This window comes from Balaenoptera borealis (assembly GCF_965194805.1).
Source record: "Balaenoptera borealis genome assembly, chromosome: 2".
Lineage (NCBI taxonomy): Eukaryota > Metazoa > Chordata > Mammalia > Artiodactyla > Balaenopteridae > Balaenoptera > Balaenoptera borealis.
This window is the reverse complement of record NC_138867.1, coordinates 172,582,905-172,601,771: the sequence shown is the minus strand read 5'-3', so window position 1 is coordinate 172,601,771 and position 18,867 is coordinate 172,582,905. Positions and strand designations below refer to the sequence as shown.

General features: G+C 49.4%; 1 protein-coding gene and 1 pseudogene across 6 annotated transcripts in view; both read left to right on the top strand.

The window, feature by feature from the left end:
* Nucleotides 1–12,867, top strand: part of PGPEP1 (pyroglutamyl-peptidase I) — a 44,513-nt gene extending 31,646 nt beyond the window's left edge. For 2 of the 5 annotated variants that reach the window (XM_082381391.1, XM_082381389.1), the window contains one exon: nucleotides 3–2,437. In XM_082381391.1, the coding sequence (XP_082237517.1) occupies nucleotides 3–365 (363 nt within the window). In that variant the 3' untranslated portion in view covers nucleotides 366–2,437. Of the gene's footprint in view, nucleotides 1–2; nucleotides 2,438–12,712 lie in introns of those variants that run through there. The other 3 variants (XM_082381393.1, XM_082381392.1, XM_082381394.1) reach the window with 3 other exon arrangements.
* LOC309623952 (ferritin light chain pseudogene) lies at nucleotides 12,868–13,558 on the top strand (annotated as a pseudogene). The gene has a single exon. The product of its transcript is annotated as a ferritin light chain pseudogene (transcript).
* The last annotated feature ends 5,309 nt before the right edge of the window (nucleotides 13,559–18,867 follow it).

The window sequence follows — 18,867 nt, the reverse complement described above, 5'->3', positions numbered from 1 at the left end:
AGGTACCTCTGCGACTTCGCCTACTATACCTCTCTGTACCAGAGTCACGGCCGCTCAGCCTTTGTTCACGTGCCCCCTCTGGGCAAGCCCTACAATGCAGACCAGCTGGGCCGGGCACTTCGGGCCATCATCGAGGAGATGCTGGATGTCCTAGAGCAGTCAGAAGGCAAACTCAACTGTTGCCACAAACACTGATTGCTGCTCAGGCCTCCCAAGACCTCATTCTGCCAGGGACCCTGAGAGAGACGTCCGCCCTCCGGGGCCTGACTGGAAAGGACGAGCCCATCAGCTGGGGATCTGTTTTGGATCAAATATGCCAACTTACACACCTCCTCTCCCTTTTTCTCTGCAAAAGCACTGGTTGATTTGAAAGCCGCAGTGAAGATTTTTTTCTCTATTTCTCTTTGCATCTGGGGATACAGCTGTGGCAGCCAGGAAGCCGGGAGGTCCTGATTTCTGCAGAGAACCCCTATCAGGTGTCTCTCTTCTGCGATCCTATGGCTGGGGCTACCTGCCCTTCTAAGTCTGTGGTGGAGGGATTCCAGAGTTCCCTCCGTCCGTGACTGTTTTTTCCCAAATGTAAAAGCCTCATGGAGACTCTTTACCCTGATCCATGTCCCAGCAGCCTGGACAGCCCCGGCAAAGGCCGCCTTGGGATCTGGCATGGCTTTTTTTCTTTCTTTCTTATTCTCTTTTTAAAAACAATAGTGCTAGTTTGGGCACAGAGTAATTTATATTCCCTTTGGTTAAAACGCGGGCTTTAGCCAAACACAAAAGTGTCTTTTCTTTTTCCTGGGGTGCAGCCCCTTCTGCCTCCTGCCCTGAACACTGGACCTACATCTTTGTTTTGGGAGTGACATTGAGGTCCCCTTGCTCGCGGCGGGGTGGCACTGGGCCCATGGCCAGACCACGGGGAGTGGGGGGTGGCTGGTGCCCCAAGAGACTGAAAGGGTTGGCTGATCCTTTCAACGACCAAGCTGTGAGCTGTACCCACGGGGCCACTGGGGCCAGGCTGCCGCTGGGAAAGCAGACTCTCATTTCAACATGCACATGACTTTTTTTTTTTTTTTTAATATGTAAAAATGCATAGCAGCTGCAAACCTACCCCACATCTGACCTGGATTTTCAGTCTTGGTGCTTGTTTTCCTTAAGGGGAGAGGGCCAAAATGGAGTCTGGGGGCTGAGCTCCATGTGTGCTGGTGTATTTGAGCAGGAGAGCGGTGGGGCAGCCAGCAGTCTTCGTGTAGTTGGTTTTTGGATGCGCCTAGGGCTCGGTAAATTTTTATCTCACTCCCTGGTAAATTTTTATCTCACTCCCCGGTGACTTTGAACTTACCAGCAGGGGTGAGAGTGACATCTCCCAGGAGGCAACTAAATTCAGCTGGACCCTGACACCCATCAGACAGAGGGGGTGGCAGAAGCAACCGTGAGGAAAACACACATTTTGGAAGTATTCTTCTATTTTTTGGGAGAACACGCAGTTTTATCGCTTCACTAAGTGTGAAGCGTGCTGGAGTCTGATGCTGTGTTGGATCATGTTGGTGTTTCCCAGCATGCAGGTCTTTTGAAAACAGCTGAGATTTTTGTTTTGTTTTGTTTTCTTAAACATTCGCCCTCTTTCCCTCCTGTTCTGATGCCCAGGGCGGTTGCTGCCTCCATTGAGCTGCTGGGTCTCTTGGAGACCAGGTTGATAGGTTTCTGAGTGAAATGCATTTTCTGAGTCCTGGGCTTTCTCTGGAGGGGAAAAGTGGGCACAGGTGGGTGACGGGTCAGCATATGGCAGTGGGTGTGTACCATGGCCCGCAGGGTAAAATGATCAGGACCTAGCTCCCCTCTCCATGCCAGCCCTCCCTCTGCCAGAAATGCCCCCTCCACATCCCTGGTCCGAGTTTGCAGTCTCCTGAGAAATCTGGAGCATAAGATGTCATGGCATCTACTCATTCAGCTGGCTTCTGTGAGCAGAGGTTGTGGCTCTTTTGAATGCGGGGGTGCTCAAGGCCAGGGGGTCCCCCAGAGGTCTTATTAAGAATGGCATCTAGCTCTAACTAGCTGTGTTCTCTAAAGGTCTGATCTGTGGGGCTCTGAGGAGGAAATGGATCTAGGCAAGCTGGCGTAGGGAGGGAAGACTGGAAGTGAGCCAGGTTTGAGCTTAGCTGGGTGCCCACGGAACCCAGACACACCATCCCCAAACTCTGCATTTTCATCTTTCTTTTGTGCTCCCTTCTCTTCTCTGTTTAAAGCGCCATGTGGTTTAGCAACTTAGGGATATAATTTATTGTCTGATCATTGTCGAGTGTGTGTGTGTCATTTTTGTGTTCCTGCAATGGTTTTAGATTTCCTCATCAAGTCAAACCAGAACCCTGTCCTTGTTCATGATGCAGAGCACATAGCTCATTTTTATTTAATCAGATAGCCATTAAACATTTCACTCGCTCCCTGCCAGCTTTGAAATTTTCCTGTTTTAATTACTTTTATCTTTCTCTTTGGGGCAAACTCAGCCATTCAATCCATGGTATATCTGTCTGCATTTGTTGGGTCCCGGACAAAAATGTCCTTGTGTGAGAAGAGGGGGGCCAAGTCTCATTCCTTCTGCCTTGTCATTTCAGGGTCTGGGTTGTCGGGGGCACAGAATAGGGAAAGGCATGAGCCTGTGAAGTGGGTGCAGCTTGGCATGTACGGAGGTGAGCAATGCCAGAAGGGCTGGGTGCAGTGAGTGTTAGTGGTGGAGGGATGGGCTGAGGGATGTGGTGGGAAGGCTGGTGGGGGAAAGGTGAGAGGTGGTGCTGGGGGTGGACTCATAGGAAAGTGGAGGGGGCCTCTCTCTGGTGAACCCTGTGGAGGGTACTGAGGTGGGGGATGGGGGCAGAGACAGTGATGTGGGCATCGGGTGATGGCATCTCCTTTAAGATGCCAGAGCCTCTGCACCTTATAACTTTACTCTTCTCTAAGCCCCTTTGGCTCCCCACTTCCCACCAAAAAGGTCGGTGGTCTGTATATGAGTACGTAGCTCGAAAAAGAAATAAGACAGAGTGGATAGAAAGAAAGGTGGGAAGAAGCAGCAATTCCAGTTGGTGGACTGGGCTTGGTGCCACCTGGCTCACCTGGTCCAATCAAGGAACAGCCAAGGTCTCCTGGCCACTGAGAGAGACAGGGCCGTGGGGCAGCAGGGGGTGGCGGGCAGAGGTCATGGCTTCCCAGTCGGTGCCAGGTCTTTGGGGAAAGGTCAGATTGTGATAGTTTCAGCAAGAAAAATAGTTTTCAGCTACCCTGCTCTTTGCTGGCATGGAAACTTCTAGAACAGAAAGGGCCTGCTCAAGGGGACGACTGGAAAAGTATACTCTTGATGCCTTTTTGTTATCTTAGAAGTTTCTGCCAGGAAGCCAGGCCAGTGGGTGTGCATGTACACCCACAGGCCTGTTCCCCCGAGGGGTGACCGGGAGGGGGAGGGGAGCTGCTCGTGGAAATCCACCCACCACACTGGCCTCTTTTTTGCTGCCACTGTCTAGACTGTTGACCTTTGACCTCTTCACCTCTTGGAGTGTCTGAACCCAGAAGTCCCCTTCGGGGATGGTGGGACAAAGCCCCATTCTTCTCTGAGGGCCCAGCCTCTGCCCTGAGACCACTGGAAGCCTTCTCAAGCCTGCAGCCAGCGTGAGGCGCTGATGGTGGTCATACAGGCAGAGGCAGCTGCCTTATTGTCAGGTCATCCCTCGTGGCCAAGAGTCTCATGGCCTCCACAGACTTGTGGGGAGCTAAAAAGGGCTTTGTTTTTATATCCCTAATTAAATTTCCCTTCTCATGGAACAAGTGCCTCGTAAAGGGACCAGGGCTGCCCCTGGGAGGAAAAACATCTCCATTTTTACAGTGAGGAAGTGTGTTAAAGGCCAGGGTCCCCCCCTCAGACCCAGAGCAGAATGGCTGTTGAGGGGAAAGGACATTTGCCAAAAATCCACATCTTGAAAGTTAGTTCTTGGATGGACACTGGGCATACCTGCTACGAGATCCTGTCCTCCAGTTTAGGGGCAGTTGTCACAGCTTGAGTTTCAGGGGCTCCTAGACCTCCAAGGGCTCCAGTCCAGCCCGAGCTGCTCCCCCCACTTAAAATCTGTTTCTCCTCCTCCCTCTCCTCACCCAAGGCTTCCCTTCAGCTGCCCAGAGACCCACAGAAGTGCCTGCCTCTGCAGTACACATGGGGAACAGAGAAAGGGGACAGGATGGGAAAGAGAGAAGCACCCCCAGGCCCTGGTTCCCCGCTGCCCAGACCGGCCTCACCCAAGCCGTTTGCAGGGGTGGGACCTGGGGCCAGTGGCTTTTGTGTCCTGCACACTTTGAGGAAATCCCAGAGAAAGCCGGTTTGGAATTGGGCTCTCTGCTCCCAAGGCCTGGCTGGATGCCACGGGAGACCCATCTGGATCGTGGGAAACAGAGTTGGCCTTCCTCCTGCCCAGGCATGTTTCCAGGGCTCCCTTAACATCTCAGGTTTCTATCTTGTCCTAAATCTCTCTCTAGGAAAAACCCTTCCTGCTGAAGGTGACCCTGTGTTCTGTCCCCAAAGGAGGGTCCAGCCCCTGCAGCTTCAGGGTGGCTTCTCCCTGAATCCACGGAGACTCCTATGAGTGCCTTGTCTGAAAGCCCTGTGTCTAGGACCCCAGGCCGGGCAAGGGTCTACCAGACTTTGCTGGGGGCTGGGCCCTGGGAGACCCCAAACTTGACACCCCAGAAAGCAAATAAAACAGTTGAAATATGCAATTTCTTGTGTGTCTTTGTGAGAAGCTGGCATCCGCCAGGGTCATCCTCAACCTGAGGTCATCAACTGGCAGAGGGGGCCTCAAATCACCAGTATTTCTGTCCTTGGTGCTTGGTGTGTGACCTGGTACTTGGTGTGTGGCCACTGCAATGAGTGTGCTGAATGGATAATGATGAGAGGATTTCTGTACTGAGTGTTCTACCTCCTACAACCCACTGCCTTGGTTCTGATGCACAGAGAGGTTGAGTAACTTGCCTATGGTCACACAGCAAGGGGGTGTGGGGGGTGGGATTTGAATCGTGATCATGTTGACCCCCCAGCGTGTGCAGAATTCCCCTGTGGGGAAGGTGTATTACCACCTTTTACAGCTGGGGAAACTGAGGCTCTGTCAGTTGAAGCCCCTTGTCCAAAGGAGACGAGGGGTGGGAATGTGAACCCAAGCCAGCTTCTCTGGACTGAGCAGCTTGAACACTGGAAACAGGATTCGGTCATCCCCCCGTGTCTGTCCTCAGCAGGAATGGGGATACTCCAGAGTCAGTGGCCTTCAAAGAAGAAGGGGCTTCAGCAGTAAGGAAATGGCTTGTCTTTGGGAACATGGGGAGGGGGTACCCCCTCCAACTCCCTGAGCCCCCAAGGTCTTTGCACCCCAAGATGAGGTGTCTATAGCACGGTGATTTTGCTTCTAAGGCTGGCTCTTTCCACGGCCCCGGGGTGTGAGCAGGGTCCCAGGTGTACCATATAGATGCTCCTGTGGTCACTGGAAGGGGCTGTGTCCTTTTTACATGGGGGATCCTTTTCCCAAATCCTGGAGATCTCCCCTCACCTCCCTGGTTCAACGGGAACCCCCGCCTCCCCTTGTCCATGCTGCCCAGAGAGAAACCCCCTGACCTCAACTGTACCCTACAAGTTGCAGGCCAAGAGGGGAGGCTGTGTGTGGAGGGGATGTGGGAGGGGTAGCAGGGCTGATGGCGCAGCATCTCAAGGCCTGGCGAGTGGTCTGGGTGTTATTCCAAAGGCTATGAGAAGCTGAGAGGTTGGGGACGATCTGAGGCCCACTTCCCTGAGCCTCAGTTCCCCATATTCATGGGCCTTGTGTGAGAGTTCAGTGAGATTCTGCTTTTACAGCTCTGGCACATAGTACTTACTTAATAAGTACAACTACTATTATTTCCTCCTCCAGGAAGCCCTCCTGGCTGTCCAGGTACCTCCTCTGCCTCCCATAGCTGCCTGGTTCCCCCCCACCCCCATGCCAACATACTCTGGGTAGTAACTGACTAGTTCTATGGGAGTCCCGGAGGACAGGCAGGTCTGTCTGGGGTCCCTTGTGTCTGTTGCACCCAGAACAGCACTGGGCACGTAATAGGTGTGCAATAAGCTACAGGAGAGAGGAGAAGGGTCAGTGCTGGGTGTTGCATTCTGAGGCCAACAGGGGGTGCAGGGAGGTGCAGGAGCCTCCGGGGAGGGGAAGGGGGATGACACGCCCCTGAAGGCCAGGCACCTCCTCCAGCTGAGACCCCCACCCTGCCTGTTCGCTGCCTCTAGAGCCCCATCTCCTCTTGGCTGCTCCAGGAACTTATAAATTACCTACTGTGCTCTGGGCTTTGGACTGGGGACACACCAGGAAACCAGCAGCTCCCAGGCTGGGAGTACAGTGCAGGGGTCCCAGCTGTGATGGGGGACAGATAGGCAGCTGAAGGGTGTAAGGCATATTCAGGGAGGCTCATTCAAGGGTAAGGCTTGGCCCCATTCAACAGAGTTTCCCTCAGCTCTGGCTTGGATGTTCTCGGTCTTAAAGGTGAGGGTCTCAGACAAGAGTCCATCCCGTTCCAGGGATCTGCCTGGGCCCCTCTTCACCTCTCACACCCTCGGTGGCTCCCCTTGGCCCACAGGAGAAAGCCAGACTCCTCTGCTGGACATCTGAACCCCTTTTCCCTTGTCTCTGCTGACCCCAGGTTGTCTTTTCTGCCTGGAAGTCCCCCCTCCTCCATTTACACCTAGAGAACTCCTATGCATCCCTCAAAACCCAAAGTTTTGGGGGAAGATGCTGAGGTCATCTTGGGACACTTTGATTGTGACAGGCCTGGGTGGGGGTAAGAAGGGCAAAGTACCATACCAGAAATCCCAAACTAGGCCTTCCCGCACACCCTCTTCAACCTTCCTACTGGCTACTTCCTGCCCTGGCATCTTGCCACTAGGCATTCAGCAGTTTCTACAAGGAGTGCCCAGACCTGCCCAGACATGTCCTGGTCCCCTGGAAGAGAGGAGGGGTGCGTTCAGGCTGCTCCCACCCCCAACACACACATACACATACACACACACACACACACACACACACACACACACACACACACACACACACTGATGGGGGTTGTGGTGAGAAACTGAAAAACAGAAATGCAGAGAGAACAAGGGAGAGAGAGAGAGGGACTGAGGGAGGCAAAGAGAGAAAATGTGGAAACTTCCTAGCTGTTTTTTCTTCTAAGTTGCCATGTTTAGGGTGAGGACACCTAGAGGTGGAGAGGCCCCAGCCAGCCAAGGAGGATTTGGGATGCTGGGTGACTGGGACACCACGCTGTGTGAGTCATGCACAGGGCTGCCCTGTTCTGGGCCTCAGTTTCCCCCAGTGTCAGGGAACTGATTTCCCCAGCCACCTGCCAGGGCTGGGGGTCCACACTCAACCAGGGCCTAGCGCACAGCAGGCGCTCCATAAATGCACACTGTGGTCAGTGAAACCATTACCGGAGCAGGCATGCAAACCAGGGCGCTGGAGGGGGGTGTGCGGGGGCGGGAGGTGGGGGGGTTAGGGGTTCTGGGCAGTGAGCATGTGGGGCCCCAAGCCTGATGCCTCAGCTGACCCACTTCCTGCCTGGCCTGGGCTGTGCTGGTGACCACCCGCAGCCAGGAATCCGCACAGCCGGTCCCAGGGCCTGAGCCGACCACTTCCGTCCCCCGCTCCCCCTGCAGCCCGGGCCCTGCTGACTCACACTCAGCTGTCCCCATTCTTCCGTCACTGAGATCTGATTTTGAGAGGAAGGGGCGCTGGCAGAGGCCCAAACCCCGAAGGCAGGAAAGTCACGGCCGGCTGGGAGCATCACGGAAGAGAGAGAATTATACCCCGGGCTTAACTGCCTGAACAATGAAAACCTTCTCTTGACAAGGAAAAAAATGAATACTTTTGGGACAGTCCTTTGGAATCAGTCACAATTTCAAACTTTCGGCCACCAAAAAAATCCATAAAGAATTTGAAAAGATAAGCCAGGGACAGAGAGGAGATACCTGCGATGCATTTAACTGACCAAGGAATAGCTTCCAGGACATATGAAGTGCCCCCACTCCACCAGACACACTAGACGGAAAGAAAAAACACCACACAGAAAAATGGGCAGATGGCATTGTTTTTGCCATAACAATGACCACGAACTGGGTCTTACATTTCCGACTTACAACAGCAGAAATTTATTCTGTCACAGTTCTGGTGGCCAGAAGTCCCAAATCAAAGTGTCAGCAGGGCTGGAGGCTGTGAGGGAGAATTGGTCCCAGGCCGCTCTCCTGGCTTCTGGTGGCTTCTGGCACTGGTCGGCGTCCCTTGGCTTGTGGCTGCATCACTCCAATCTCTGCTTCCATCTTCATGTGGCCTCTTACAAAGTAATCAGTCATTGGATTTAGGGCCCACCCTACTCCCGTATGACCTCATCTTAATGTAAATAATTTCATCTACAAAGACCCTCAAGGTCACAATCTGAGGTTCTGGTGGACATGAATTTGGGGACATACTATTCAATGCAGTACAGGCATGAAAAGGCAATTCTGGGAAGATGAACCCAGGACAACCAATAAATAGAAGCTCAATCTAGTCATCAGGGAAAAAAATTCACTGAGATCCCATTTCACTCTTAGGCAGGGGACAGAGTCACTGGTGACGGGCGTGGGAATTGGCTTGACCACTCAGAAGAACCATTTGGCCATGCTAACATAGCTGAGGATGGCCGGACCCTCCCTCCTGGTCCTAGTGTGAACCCCAGAGAAACCTACATGTGCATGCCTTCCCAGCAGCATGGTTCATAATAAGAAGGAGCTGGAAACTAGGGAAATGTTAGGGTGTGTTCTTACGGTGGAGTACTATACAGCAGTGAAAAAAGATGAGCCAGACTTGCAGGCAAAAATCTCCAATCTAGACCCTTGAGTGAAAATAATTGTAACAGTGTGATACCATTTTTATAAAGTTTTTTTAATTTGCATTTTTGTATTGTGGTAAAATATATGTAACATACATAGAATTTGCCATTTTAACCATTTTTAAGTGGACTGTTAGTGACATTAAGTACATCTGAAATGTTGAGCATACACATAGTACGTCACCACTATCTACTTCCAAAACTTTTCCATCACCCCCCAAACAGAAACTCTGTAACTGTTAAGCAATAATTCCTCATTTCTCCCCCCTCTTCCTCCAGCCCCTGGTAACCTAAAATCGACTTCCTGTCTCTATGAATTTGCATATTCTAGGCATTTCATATCAGTGGAATCATATAATGTTTGTCCTTTTGTGACTGGCTTATTTCACTCAGCATAATGTTTCAAGGTTCATCCACGTTGTAGCATGGATCAGAACATCATTCTATTTTTATGGCTGAGTAATAGTCCATTGTGTGGATATACCAAATTTTGTTTATCCATTCAGTTATTGGTGGACATTTGCATTGTTTCCACCTTTTGGCTATTGTGAATAGTGCTGCTGTGTACATTGGTGTACAAGCTCAGTTTGAGTCCCTGCTTTCAATTCTTTTGAATACATATCCAGAAGTGAGTTGCTGGATCATATGGTCATTCCGTGTTTAGCTTTTTGAGGAAATGCCAGACTTCTCCACGGCAGCTGCATCATTCCACATTTCCCCCAGAGGTCCAAGAGGGTTCCAATTTCTCCACACCAACACTTGTTATTTTGCTAATAGCCATGCTAATGGGTATAAAATGGTATCTCGGGACTTCCTTGATGGCGCAATGGTGAAGAATCCCCCTGCCAACGCAGGGACAGGGGTTCGACCCCTGGTCCAGGAAGATCCCACATGCTGCAGAGCAACTAAGCACGTGCGCCGCAACTACTGAAGCCCGGGCGCCTAGAGCCCGTGCTCCGCAACGAGGGCCACGGCAATGAGAAGCCTGCGCACCGCTACGAAGAGTAGCCCCCGTTCACCGCAACTAGAGAAAGCCCACGCGCAGCAACGAAGACCCAACGCAGCCAAAAATAAATTAATTAAATTAAATTAAATTAAAAAAGAAATTGGAGTGATGCATCTACCAGCCGAGGAACACCAAGGATTGCCGGCAAACACCTGAGGTTAGAAGAGGCAAGGAAGGATTCTTCCCTATAGATCTCAGAAAGAGCATGGCCCTATCAATACCTTGATTTCAGGCTTGTATCCTCCAGAACTATGAGAAAATAAATTGCTACTGTTTTAAGCCAAAAAAAGAAAAAAAGAAGAAGAAGAAGACGAGAAGGATACAGAGATATGGAAGGCAAGGCATCCAGGAAGAGGTGCAAGGCTTCCATGCCCTCTTGCAGCACCTCCATGTGTTCACCATCCCGGAAGCTCTCTGAACCCGGTACTTTTGGGATTTTTATGGAGGCATCATCACGTAGGCATGATCAATCATTAACTCCATTTTCAGGCCATTCCCCCTCTCTGGAGAATGGTGGGGGAGGAAGTGTGGCTGAAAATTCCAAACTCCTAATCATGGCTTGGCCCTTCTGGTGACCAGCCCCAATCCAGGAGCCATCCACGAGCCCACCCAGAGTCCCGTCATTACAACGAAAGACACTCCTATCACCCAGGAAATTCCAGAGGATCTAGGAACTCTGTGTCAGGAACTAGGGTCAAAGACCAAATATTAGAACAAAAGATGCTCTTAGTGTTCTTATCACGTAGGAAGTTACAAGGTTTTCAGGAGCTCTGTGCCAGGAACCGGGGGCAGAGACCAATATATATATATATATATATATATATTTTTTTTTTTTCCTATTATCTCACAGTGTGTAATTTTCTTTTCTTGCAACATGTTTACCTGTCATTACTATCAGAGTAATTCTGGCCTCGTTAGAACTGTCACTTCCCCTTCTATTTTTTGGAAGAATTAGATAAAAATTGGTATTATTCCATAAATGATTCAGAATTCACCAGTGAAGCCATCTGGTCTTGGACTTCTCTGTTGGAAGGTTTATTACTATTATTATTATTGGTCACACAGCGTGGCATATGGGATCCTAGCTCCCTGACCAAGGATCAAACTCGCGTCCCCTGCATTGGAAGCGCAGAGTCTTAACCACTAGACCACCAGGGAAATCCCGAAGTTTTTTGGTTCTTTTTGTTTTTTAATTAATTAATTAATTTTTATTTTTGGCTGAGTTGGGTCTTCATGACTGCTTGTGGGCTTTTCTCTAGTTGCGGCGAGCGGGAGGGCTACTCTTCGCTGCAGCGCGCGGGCTTCTCATGGCGGTGGCTTCTCTTGCTGCAGAGCACGGGCTCTAGGCGCATGGGCTTCAGTAGCTGTGGCACACAGGCTCAGTAGTTGTGGCTCGCGGGCTTTAGAGCACAGGCTCAGTAGTTGTGGCGCACGGGCTTAGTTGCTTCACGGCCTGTGGGATCTTCCTGGACCAGGGCTCGAACCTGTGTCCACTGCATTGGCAGGCAGAGTCTTAAGCACTGCGCCACCAGGGAAGTCTCTCTATTATATCTTTATGCTCTAATTTATGTCTGCTCTAATCTTTATGATTTCCTAACTTCTACTACCTTTGATTTATAGTTTACTCCTCTTTTCCTACTTCTTCAAAGTATAAAGTTAGGTTCTTGATAACTTTTAGGATGTTTATAATTGACCAGGACCCTATGGGGCCTTCCTGGGACAGACCCCCCCACCATGACCCCACCATGTCTTCCGCCTGCCTCTCGTCTGTAGAAGAAAATTAGGCTCCTAGGCCTTCCTCAAGTTCCAAAGCATAAATTTAATCAGAGAAGTGAGAAAATGCAGAAAGGAGGGAAAACAGTCAAGCAAGGCAAAATAATACTAGTTTAGCCATTAAGCAAAGTCAAGAACATTTAGTTCCATCTCAAGGGCTATAGATAATATTCTGAGCCACGTCCTTTGAGCTGTTTTTCAGATACTTGAAACATCCACCAGGTGGAAGAGGGTAACCGTATGCTGCCCACAAGCACGTAGACCTCAGGCCAGTTGGAACCAGAAGGTTGAAGATGTTGACTCCCGATTACCTCACCACCAGCCAATCAGAAGAATGTCCATGAGCTGATCACACACCCACAACCCCCCTCCCTCACCTTGTCCTTAAAAACCTTTCCCTGAAAGCCACCAGGGAGTTCAGGTGTTTTGAACACTAGCTACCTGGACACCTTGCTTGGTACCTGCAACAAATACTGCACTTTCCTTCACTACAACCTGGTGTCAATAGATTGGCTTTACTGCACGTGGGCGAGCGGACCCAAGTTTGGTTCGTTAACGTGTTGTATTTTTGTTTTCATTCAGCCCCAAGTATTTTCCAATTTCTTTCGTGATTTCTTCTTTGATCCATCGTTTCTTTAAGAGTGTAAGGGGCTTCCCTGGTGGCGCAGTGGTTGAGAATCTGCCTGCCAATGCAGGGGACACGGGTTCGAGCCCTGGTCTGGGAAGATCCCACATGCCGCGGAGCAACGAGACCCGTGAGCCACAACTACTGAGCCTGCGCGTCTGGAGCCTGTGCTCCACAACAAGAGAGGCCACGATAGTGAGAGGCCCGCGCACCGCGATGAAGAGCGGCCCCCGCTTGCCGCAACTAGAGAAAGCCCTCGCACAGAAATGAAGGCCCAACACAGCCAAATAAATAAATAAATAAATTTTTTTTAAAAATTAAAAAAAAAAAAGAGTGTGTTAGCAGTATGCTCAGCAGTCCTGTGCATCTGTCTCTTGCTTCAACAGTGTTTGGATGGAACAGACCCAGGGCCACCCTTTGCTCCAGCCTCTGACCACCCTCCAACATTTTTTCCAGTCGCAATCTTCAGAATCAGCCACTCAGTTATCCTAGGTCACCGGGACCAGCCAACACCGTTTTTCGAGATTAACTCCTTATTACCATGAGCTCCCAGATTCATCAGAATTATTCCACTGAGGTGGAGGCCGCCATCAACCACCTGGTCAACATGCATCTGTGGGTCTCCTACACCTACCTCTCTCTGGGCTTCTATTTTGATCCCGACGATGTGGCTCTGGAGGGCGTGGGCCACTTTTTCCTCGAATTGGCCGAAGAGAAGTGCGAGGGCTCCGAGTGTCTCTTGAAAATGCAAAACCAGCGCGGCGGCCGCGCCGTCTTCCAGGATGTGCAGAAGCCATCTCAGGATGAGTGGGGTAAAACCCAGGACGCTGTGGAAGACGCCATTCTCACTGAGAAGAACCTGAACCAGGCCCTTTTGGATCTGCATTCCCTGGGTTCTGCCCATGCAGACCCCCACCTCTGTGACTTCCTGGAGAGCCACTTCCTAGATGAGGAGGTGAAACTCATCAAGAAGATGGGTGACCACCTGACCAACCTCCACAGGCTGGCTGGTCCCCAGGCTGGGCTGGGCGAGTATCTCTAGGAAATACTCACGCTCAAGCATGACTAGGAGCCTCCAGAGCCCAGAAGCCTTTGAGGAGGCCCTCTGGTGTCAGGGCTTCTGCTTGAAGCCCGTCTCTGCAGCCATTAGGCAGCTTTTTAACCACCCTGGAGCCCTCTACCAAGCCTTGGACCAAATGGATACAATAAAACTTTTTGCAGCGGAAAAAAAAGAGTGTGTTGTTTAATATCCACATATTTGTGAACATTCCAGCTTTCCTTCTGTTATTTATTTCTAGCTTTATTCCATTGTAGCTGGAGATGATTTCAGCCTTTTAAAATTTATTGAGAGTACACCTGTAACTTATATAATATTGTACATCAACTATACTTCAATAAAAAATAAAATTAAATGATGCCAAAAAATGTATTGAGAGTTGCTTTTTTGCCTAATAGCTGATCTATACTGGAGCATGTTCCATGTGCATTTGATAGAGATGTGTATTGTGCTGTTGGAGTGTTCTATAGATGTCTGTTTGGTCTAGTTGGTTTAGAGAGTTGCTCAATCCTCCATATCTTTAATCTTCTGTCTAGATGTTCTATCCATTATTAAAAGTGGGGTATTGAAGTCTCCAACTGTTACTGTGGAACTATTTACTTCTCCCTTCAAGTCTTAGATACAGCTTTGAGTTACTGTTTAGGGTCCTTTCATTTTAACCGGCAGGACTCCCTTTAGCATTTCTTGCATGGCAAGTATAATGGTAACAAACTCCCTCAACTTTTGCTTACCTGAGAATGTCTTGATTTCTCCCTTTTTCTTTCCTTCTCTTTTTTTTTTTTTTTTTTGGCCATGCAGCATGGCTTGTGGGATCTTAGTTCCCCAGCCAGGAACTGAACCCGGGCCCTGGCAGTGAAAGCGCCAAGTCCTAACCACCGGACCACCAGGGAATTCCCTCTCCCTTATTTTTGAAGAACGGTTTTGCTGGATATAGAATTCTTGGTCAACAGTTTTTCTTTCAGCAGTTTAAATATGTCATTTCATTGCCTTCTGGAGTCTAGGGTTTCTGATGAGAAACTGGCTGTTGATCTTATAGAGGATTCCTTGTACTTGATAAGTAGCTTTCTCCTGCTACTTTCAAAATTACCACATGACCCAGCAATTCCACTCCTTGATATATACCCAAGAGAACTGAAAACAGGTGTTCAAACAAAAACTTGTACACACATGTTGATACCAGTGTTACCGAACTGGGTCCATTTGCCTGACACACAGCAAGCCAAACACTGAGACTCTGAGGTTTGCAGCAGAGAAAGAATTTATTCATAAGGCAGCCAAGCGAGGAGACGGGAGAACAAGTCTCAGATCTGCCTCCCCGAAGGCGAGGGGGTTGGGATATTTATGGGAGAAGCAGGGTGGTCTTGGGCATAGGAAAAGGTGATTGGAGGTAGGGGAAAAGGTGAGGTAATCGGTGTTCTGCACAGGCGTATCTGGCTTACATTTTTCTGCATCTTCAAAAATGGAGGTGGGCTTCCCTGGTGGCGCAGTGGTTGAGAGTCTGCCTGCCAATGCAGGGGACGCGGGTTCGGGCCCTGGTCTGGGAGGATCCCACATGCCGCGGAGCGGCTGGGCCCGTGAGCCACGATTGCTGAGCCTGCGCGTCTGGAGCCTGTGCTCCGCAACGGGAGAGGCCGCGATAGTGAGAGGCACGGCGCGCGCACCGCGATGAAGAGTGACCCCCGCTTGCCGCAACTGGAGAAAGCCCTCGCACAGAAACGAAGAGCCAACACAGCCATAAATAAATAAATAAATAAATAAATTTAAGAAAAAAAAAAAATGGAGGTACTTAGCATGATCTGAGGGTGGAGTTTTCTGACGTCAAAAGGCCATTCATCCAACACTTGAACGGGTCCAGCTTTGGGGTCAGTGGTCCCCATCAGCCTTAGTTGAACAAGAGCTGACTCCAAGTTCCTGTAAAACAACTGGGCTACGTGACTCTGGGAAGATATGCAATTAAAGAGAGGAAGAAAAGAATGAAAGAAAAAATAACTAAAGCAAGCTTAATCAGTGAAGGCAGTTTACAAGCAGAGAGGTTTCAACAAGCTGTTCCCCTATCTGTGGCTCTGCAAGACAAACTCAAGAATTCCTGTTAGTCATCTGCTTCTGTTAACTCTCTGGGGCCAGTTTCCGTGGTTGCCAAGGGCTGGAGGAGGGGGCATGGGGAGTGACTGCCCATGGGGACATGGTTTCCTTTTGGGGTGATGGGAAAGTTCTGGAAATAGATAATGGTGATGGTTACACCACGCTGAGAATGTGCTAAATGCCACTAAGTTGCACATGTTTAAATGGTTAAAATGATACATTTCATGTAATATGTATTTTACCACAATGAAAAAATTTATTTAAAAACAAGGTCCTATTGCATAGCATAGGGGAACTACATTCAGTATCCTGTAGTAAACCGTAATGGAAAAGAATTTTTTAATTGTTTTAATAATAAAATAAAATAAAGTAAACTAGGGCTTCCCTGGTGGCGCAGTGGTTGAGAATCTGCCTGCCAATGCAGGGGACACGGGTTCGAGCCCTGGTCTGGGAAGATCCCACATGCCGCAGAGCAGCTGGGCCCGTGAGCCACGATTACTGAGCCTGCGCATCTGGAGCCTGTGCTCCGCAACGAGAGAGGCCGCGATAGTGAGAGGCCCGCGCACCACGATGAAGAGTGGCCCCCGCTTGCCACAACTAGAGAAAGCCCTCGCACAGAAACGAAGACCCAACACAGCCATAAATAAATAATAGATAAATAAATAAATAGATACTCCAGCATCTACCTTTAAAAAAAAAAAAAAAGTAAACTAAAAGTGACTTTGCTCAAGTAACCCCGGCCATCAATTGGGCACCTTTGGGGGTGCATTCAAATGCTCACAGATTTTTTTTTTTAAACTTACCTTGACTGTGAAGAGCTGCAAAAACACCTCTCCAGGTGAGGAAAACTACCTTTGACAAGGAAAAGATTCTAGGATGTGAAGTGCTTGCTTGCCCCGGTCACAGAGCCAAGGAGAAGCCAAACTGGGATTTGAACCAGGCTTGTCTGCTGTGAATGGCCTCATGGGCCTGCGTCAGCTTTCAAGTTCCTTTGCCAGCCTGGTGCCTGGAGTTGACTGTCTGACCTCAGGGTCTTTGAACATGTTGTGTTCCCCTGCCGGAATCACCCTTTCCTCTACTCCTCCCATGCCTAGAGACTTTTCTTTTGCTACTTGAAAGGAGGTCTGGCACATAATAGATGTTAAAGAAATATCTGTGGAGCGAATGGATGAAGGAGTGAATGGACAAATGAGTTCCTTTAAAGCACCTCTCATGTGAGCACAAGGAGAAAGACCTGTGGATCCTCACAGCTGTGGCCTGTCCAGGGCTCAGGACATTGAAGGAAGAGTGGCACAGAGAGGCCAAGCCACCTGCCCAAGGTCACACAGCCAGGAACTGGCATGGTCAGGATTCGAACCTGGATCTCCCTTCCCTGAGCCTGGGTTCTTCCCACAACGCCCAGGTATTGCAAGCCCATCATATGCCCAACATTGCAATTTCATCAGTCCCATCTGAAGGGTAGCAGAAGTTGACACTACAGAGCCTGCCTCTTTGGCATAAAGATTCTTTAGAGAAACTGCAGGTACAGGAGAAACTCTGAAAACAGAGTAGAAGTTACGCTTTTGTAAGGGGCATTTACATTTATAAAAGAAGTCTCCATTTGTTAAGTGTGTCTCCCTCTCTGAACAAGGAAGAAGAGCATGGCTCTAAATCCCTGGAGAATCTTATCAGTGGAGAGAGCACAAATTAAAACCTGCAGAACGAACCTTACCCTTGTCTACTGTGCTTTTCCTGGTCACCTCCCAGAATTGGCCTCAACACCCACCCCAGGCCCAGCACCTTTCTTTTGTCTTTAGCGGAAGATGGTATTTAAGGGAGTGGCTGGGGCCCTCTTGGGGAGTTTTACTCAGTTTCCCTCTGTATCTCCCATATATACACGAGATATACATGTTAGACTTCTGTGTGTTTTTCTCTTGCTAATCTGTCTTTTATTCCAGGGGGTCTCAGCCAAGAACTCAGAAGGGTAGAGGGAGAATTCGTCTTCCTCCTCCCCGCCCCACATCTCACGCTGGCCCCTGAGGGTGGCCAGATTCCCTCTTTTTAGAGGCTCTGGGAGAGACGGAGCAGGTTAGGGAGCTGGCTGCCTGGGTTTCAAGCCCAGCTTCACTTCAAGCTTTCTGGCCTTGGCACAATGCCTCTCCGGCCTCAGGTTGTCACCTGTGAAATGAAGATCATGATCCGCCCCCATCAGGTCTTATAAGGATTATGTCTTATGTGCCAGACACACAGTAGTGAAACTGAGCCCCCCTAAAACCGAGTTCCCTTACCAAGTTTAGGATTAATCCCTCTATCCCAAACTTCATTCCCTTTCTTGTCCTGTCTGACCTCAATCCTGTGCTAACTGAACACGAATCAACCAGAGTCAGATGATTAAAATTGCTGATGTTGATAACATTGTTAATGTACCAAAATGGCTATTGTAGATAACATCGCTAACATACAAACTCAGCTTGTTTCTCCGGGGCAAGATGAGCTCACAGACCCCAGAGCCATGGACCACCTGGCCAGAGAATCGTAAACCAGACATATCCTGATGCCTGAAACTACGATTAAGAAATGTCACAGCAGGGGCTTCCCTGGTGGCACAGTAGTTAAGACTCTGTACTCCGGGACTTCCCTGGTGGTGCAGTGGTTAAGAATCCGCCTGCCAATGCAGGGGACATGGGTTCAATCCCTGGTCAGGGAACTAGGTCCCACATGCATGCTGCAACTAAGAGTTCACATGCCACAACTAAGGAGCCCAAGTACTGCAACTAACACCCAGTGCAACCAAATAAATAAATATTAAAAAAAAAAGAATGGGTACAATTCTGATTAAAAAAAAACCAGATATGTCACAGCAATGTCACAAGATGATTAATTTCAGCCTCTTTGTTCTTCCCTTTTAAAAAAAACTCCTAACTCAGGGGCCAAGGTGGAGTAGATTGGAGGCTGGTCTCCCACTCCCTTGCTTGGTGCCCTGCAATAAACGTTGTACTTTCCTTCAACACAACCTGGTGTCAGTAGATTGGCTTTGTTGTGTGTAGGGTGAGCTGACCCGAGTTCAGTTTCGTAACAGTAGGTGCTCAAAATTTTTCCCCTGGTATTTATTCTTTGCTCCACACTTTGCTGCAGATGTAGGTGTCTCCCCACACCATCGCCATCATTCACTGCTGTGATGTTTCTCAGGGAATTTCATGGCCCTTCTCTGGACCACACCTCCCTTGATGAGCTGATACAGATCCCTCAGTCCCTGTGAATGTAACCTCATTTGGACAAAGGGTCTTTGCAGAAGTAATTAAGTTAAAGATCTTGAAATGAGACTGTTCTGGATTTACACTGGGCCCTAAATACAGTAAGTCCCCTACATATGAACCTTCAAGTTGCAAACTTTCAAAGATGCAAGCATACATTCCATCAACG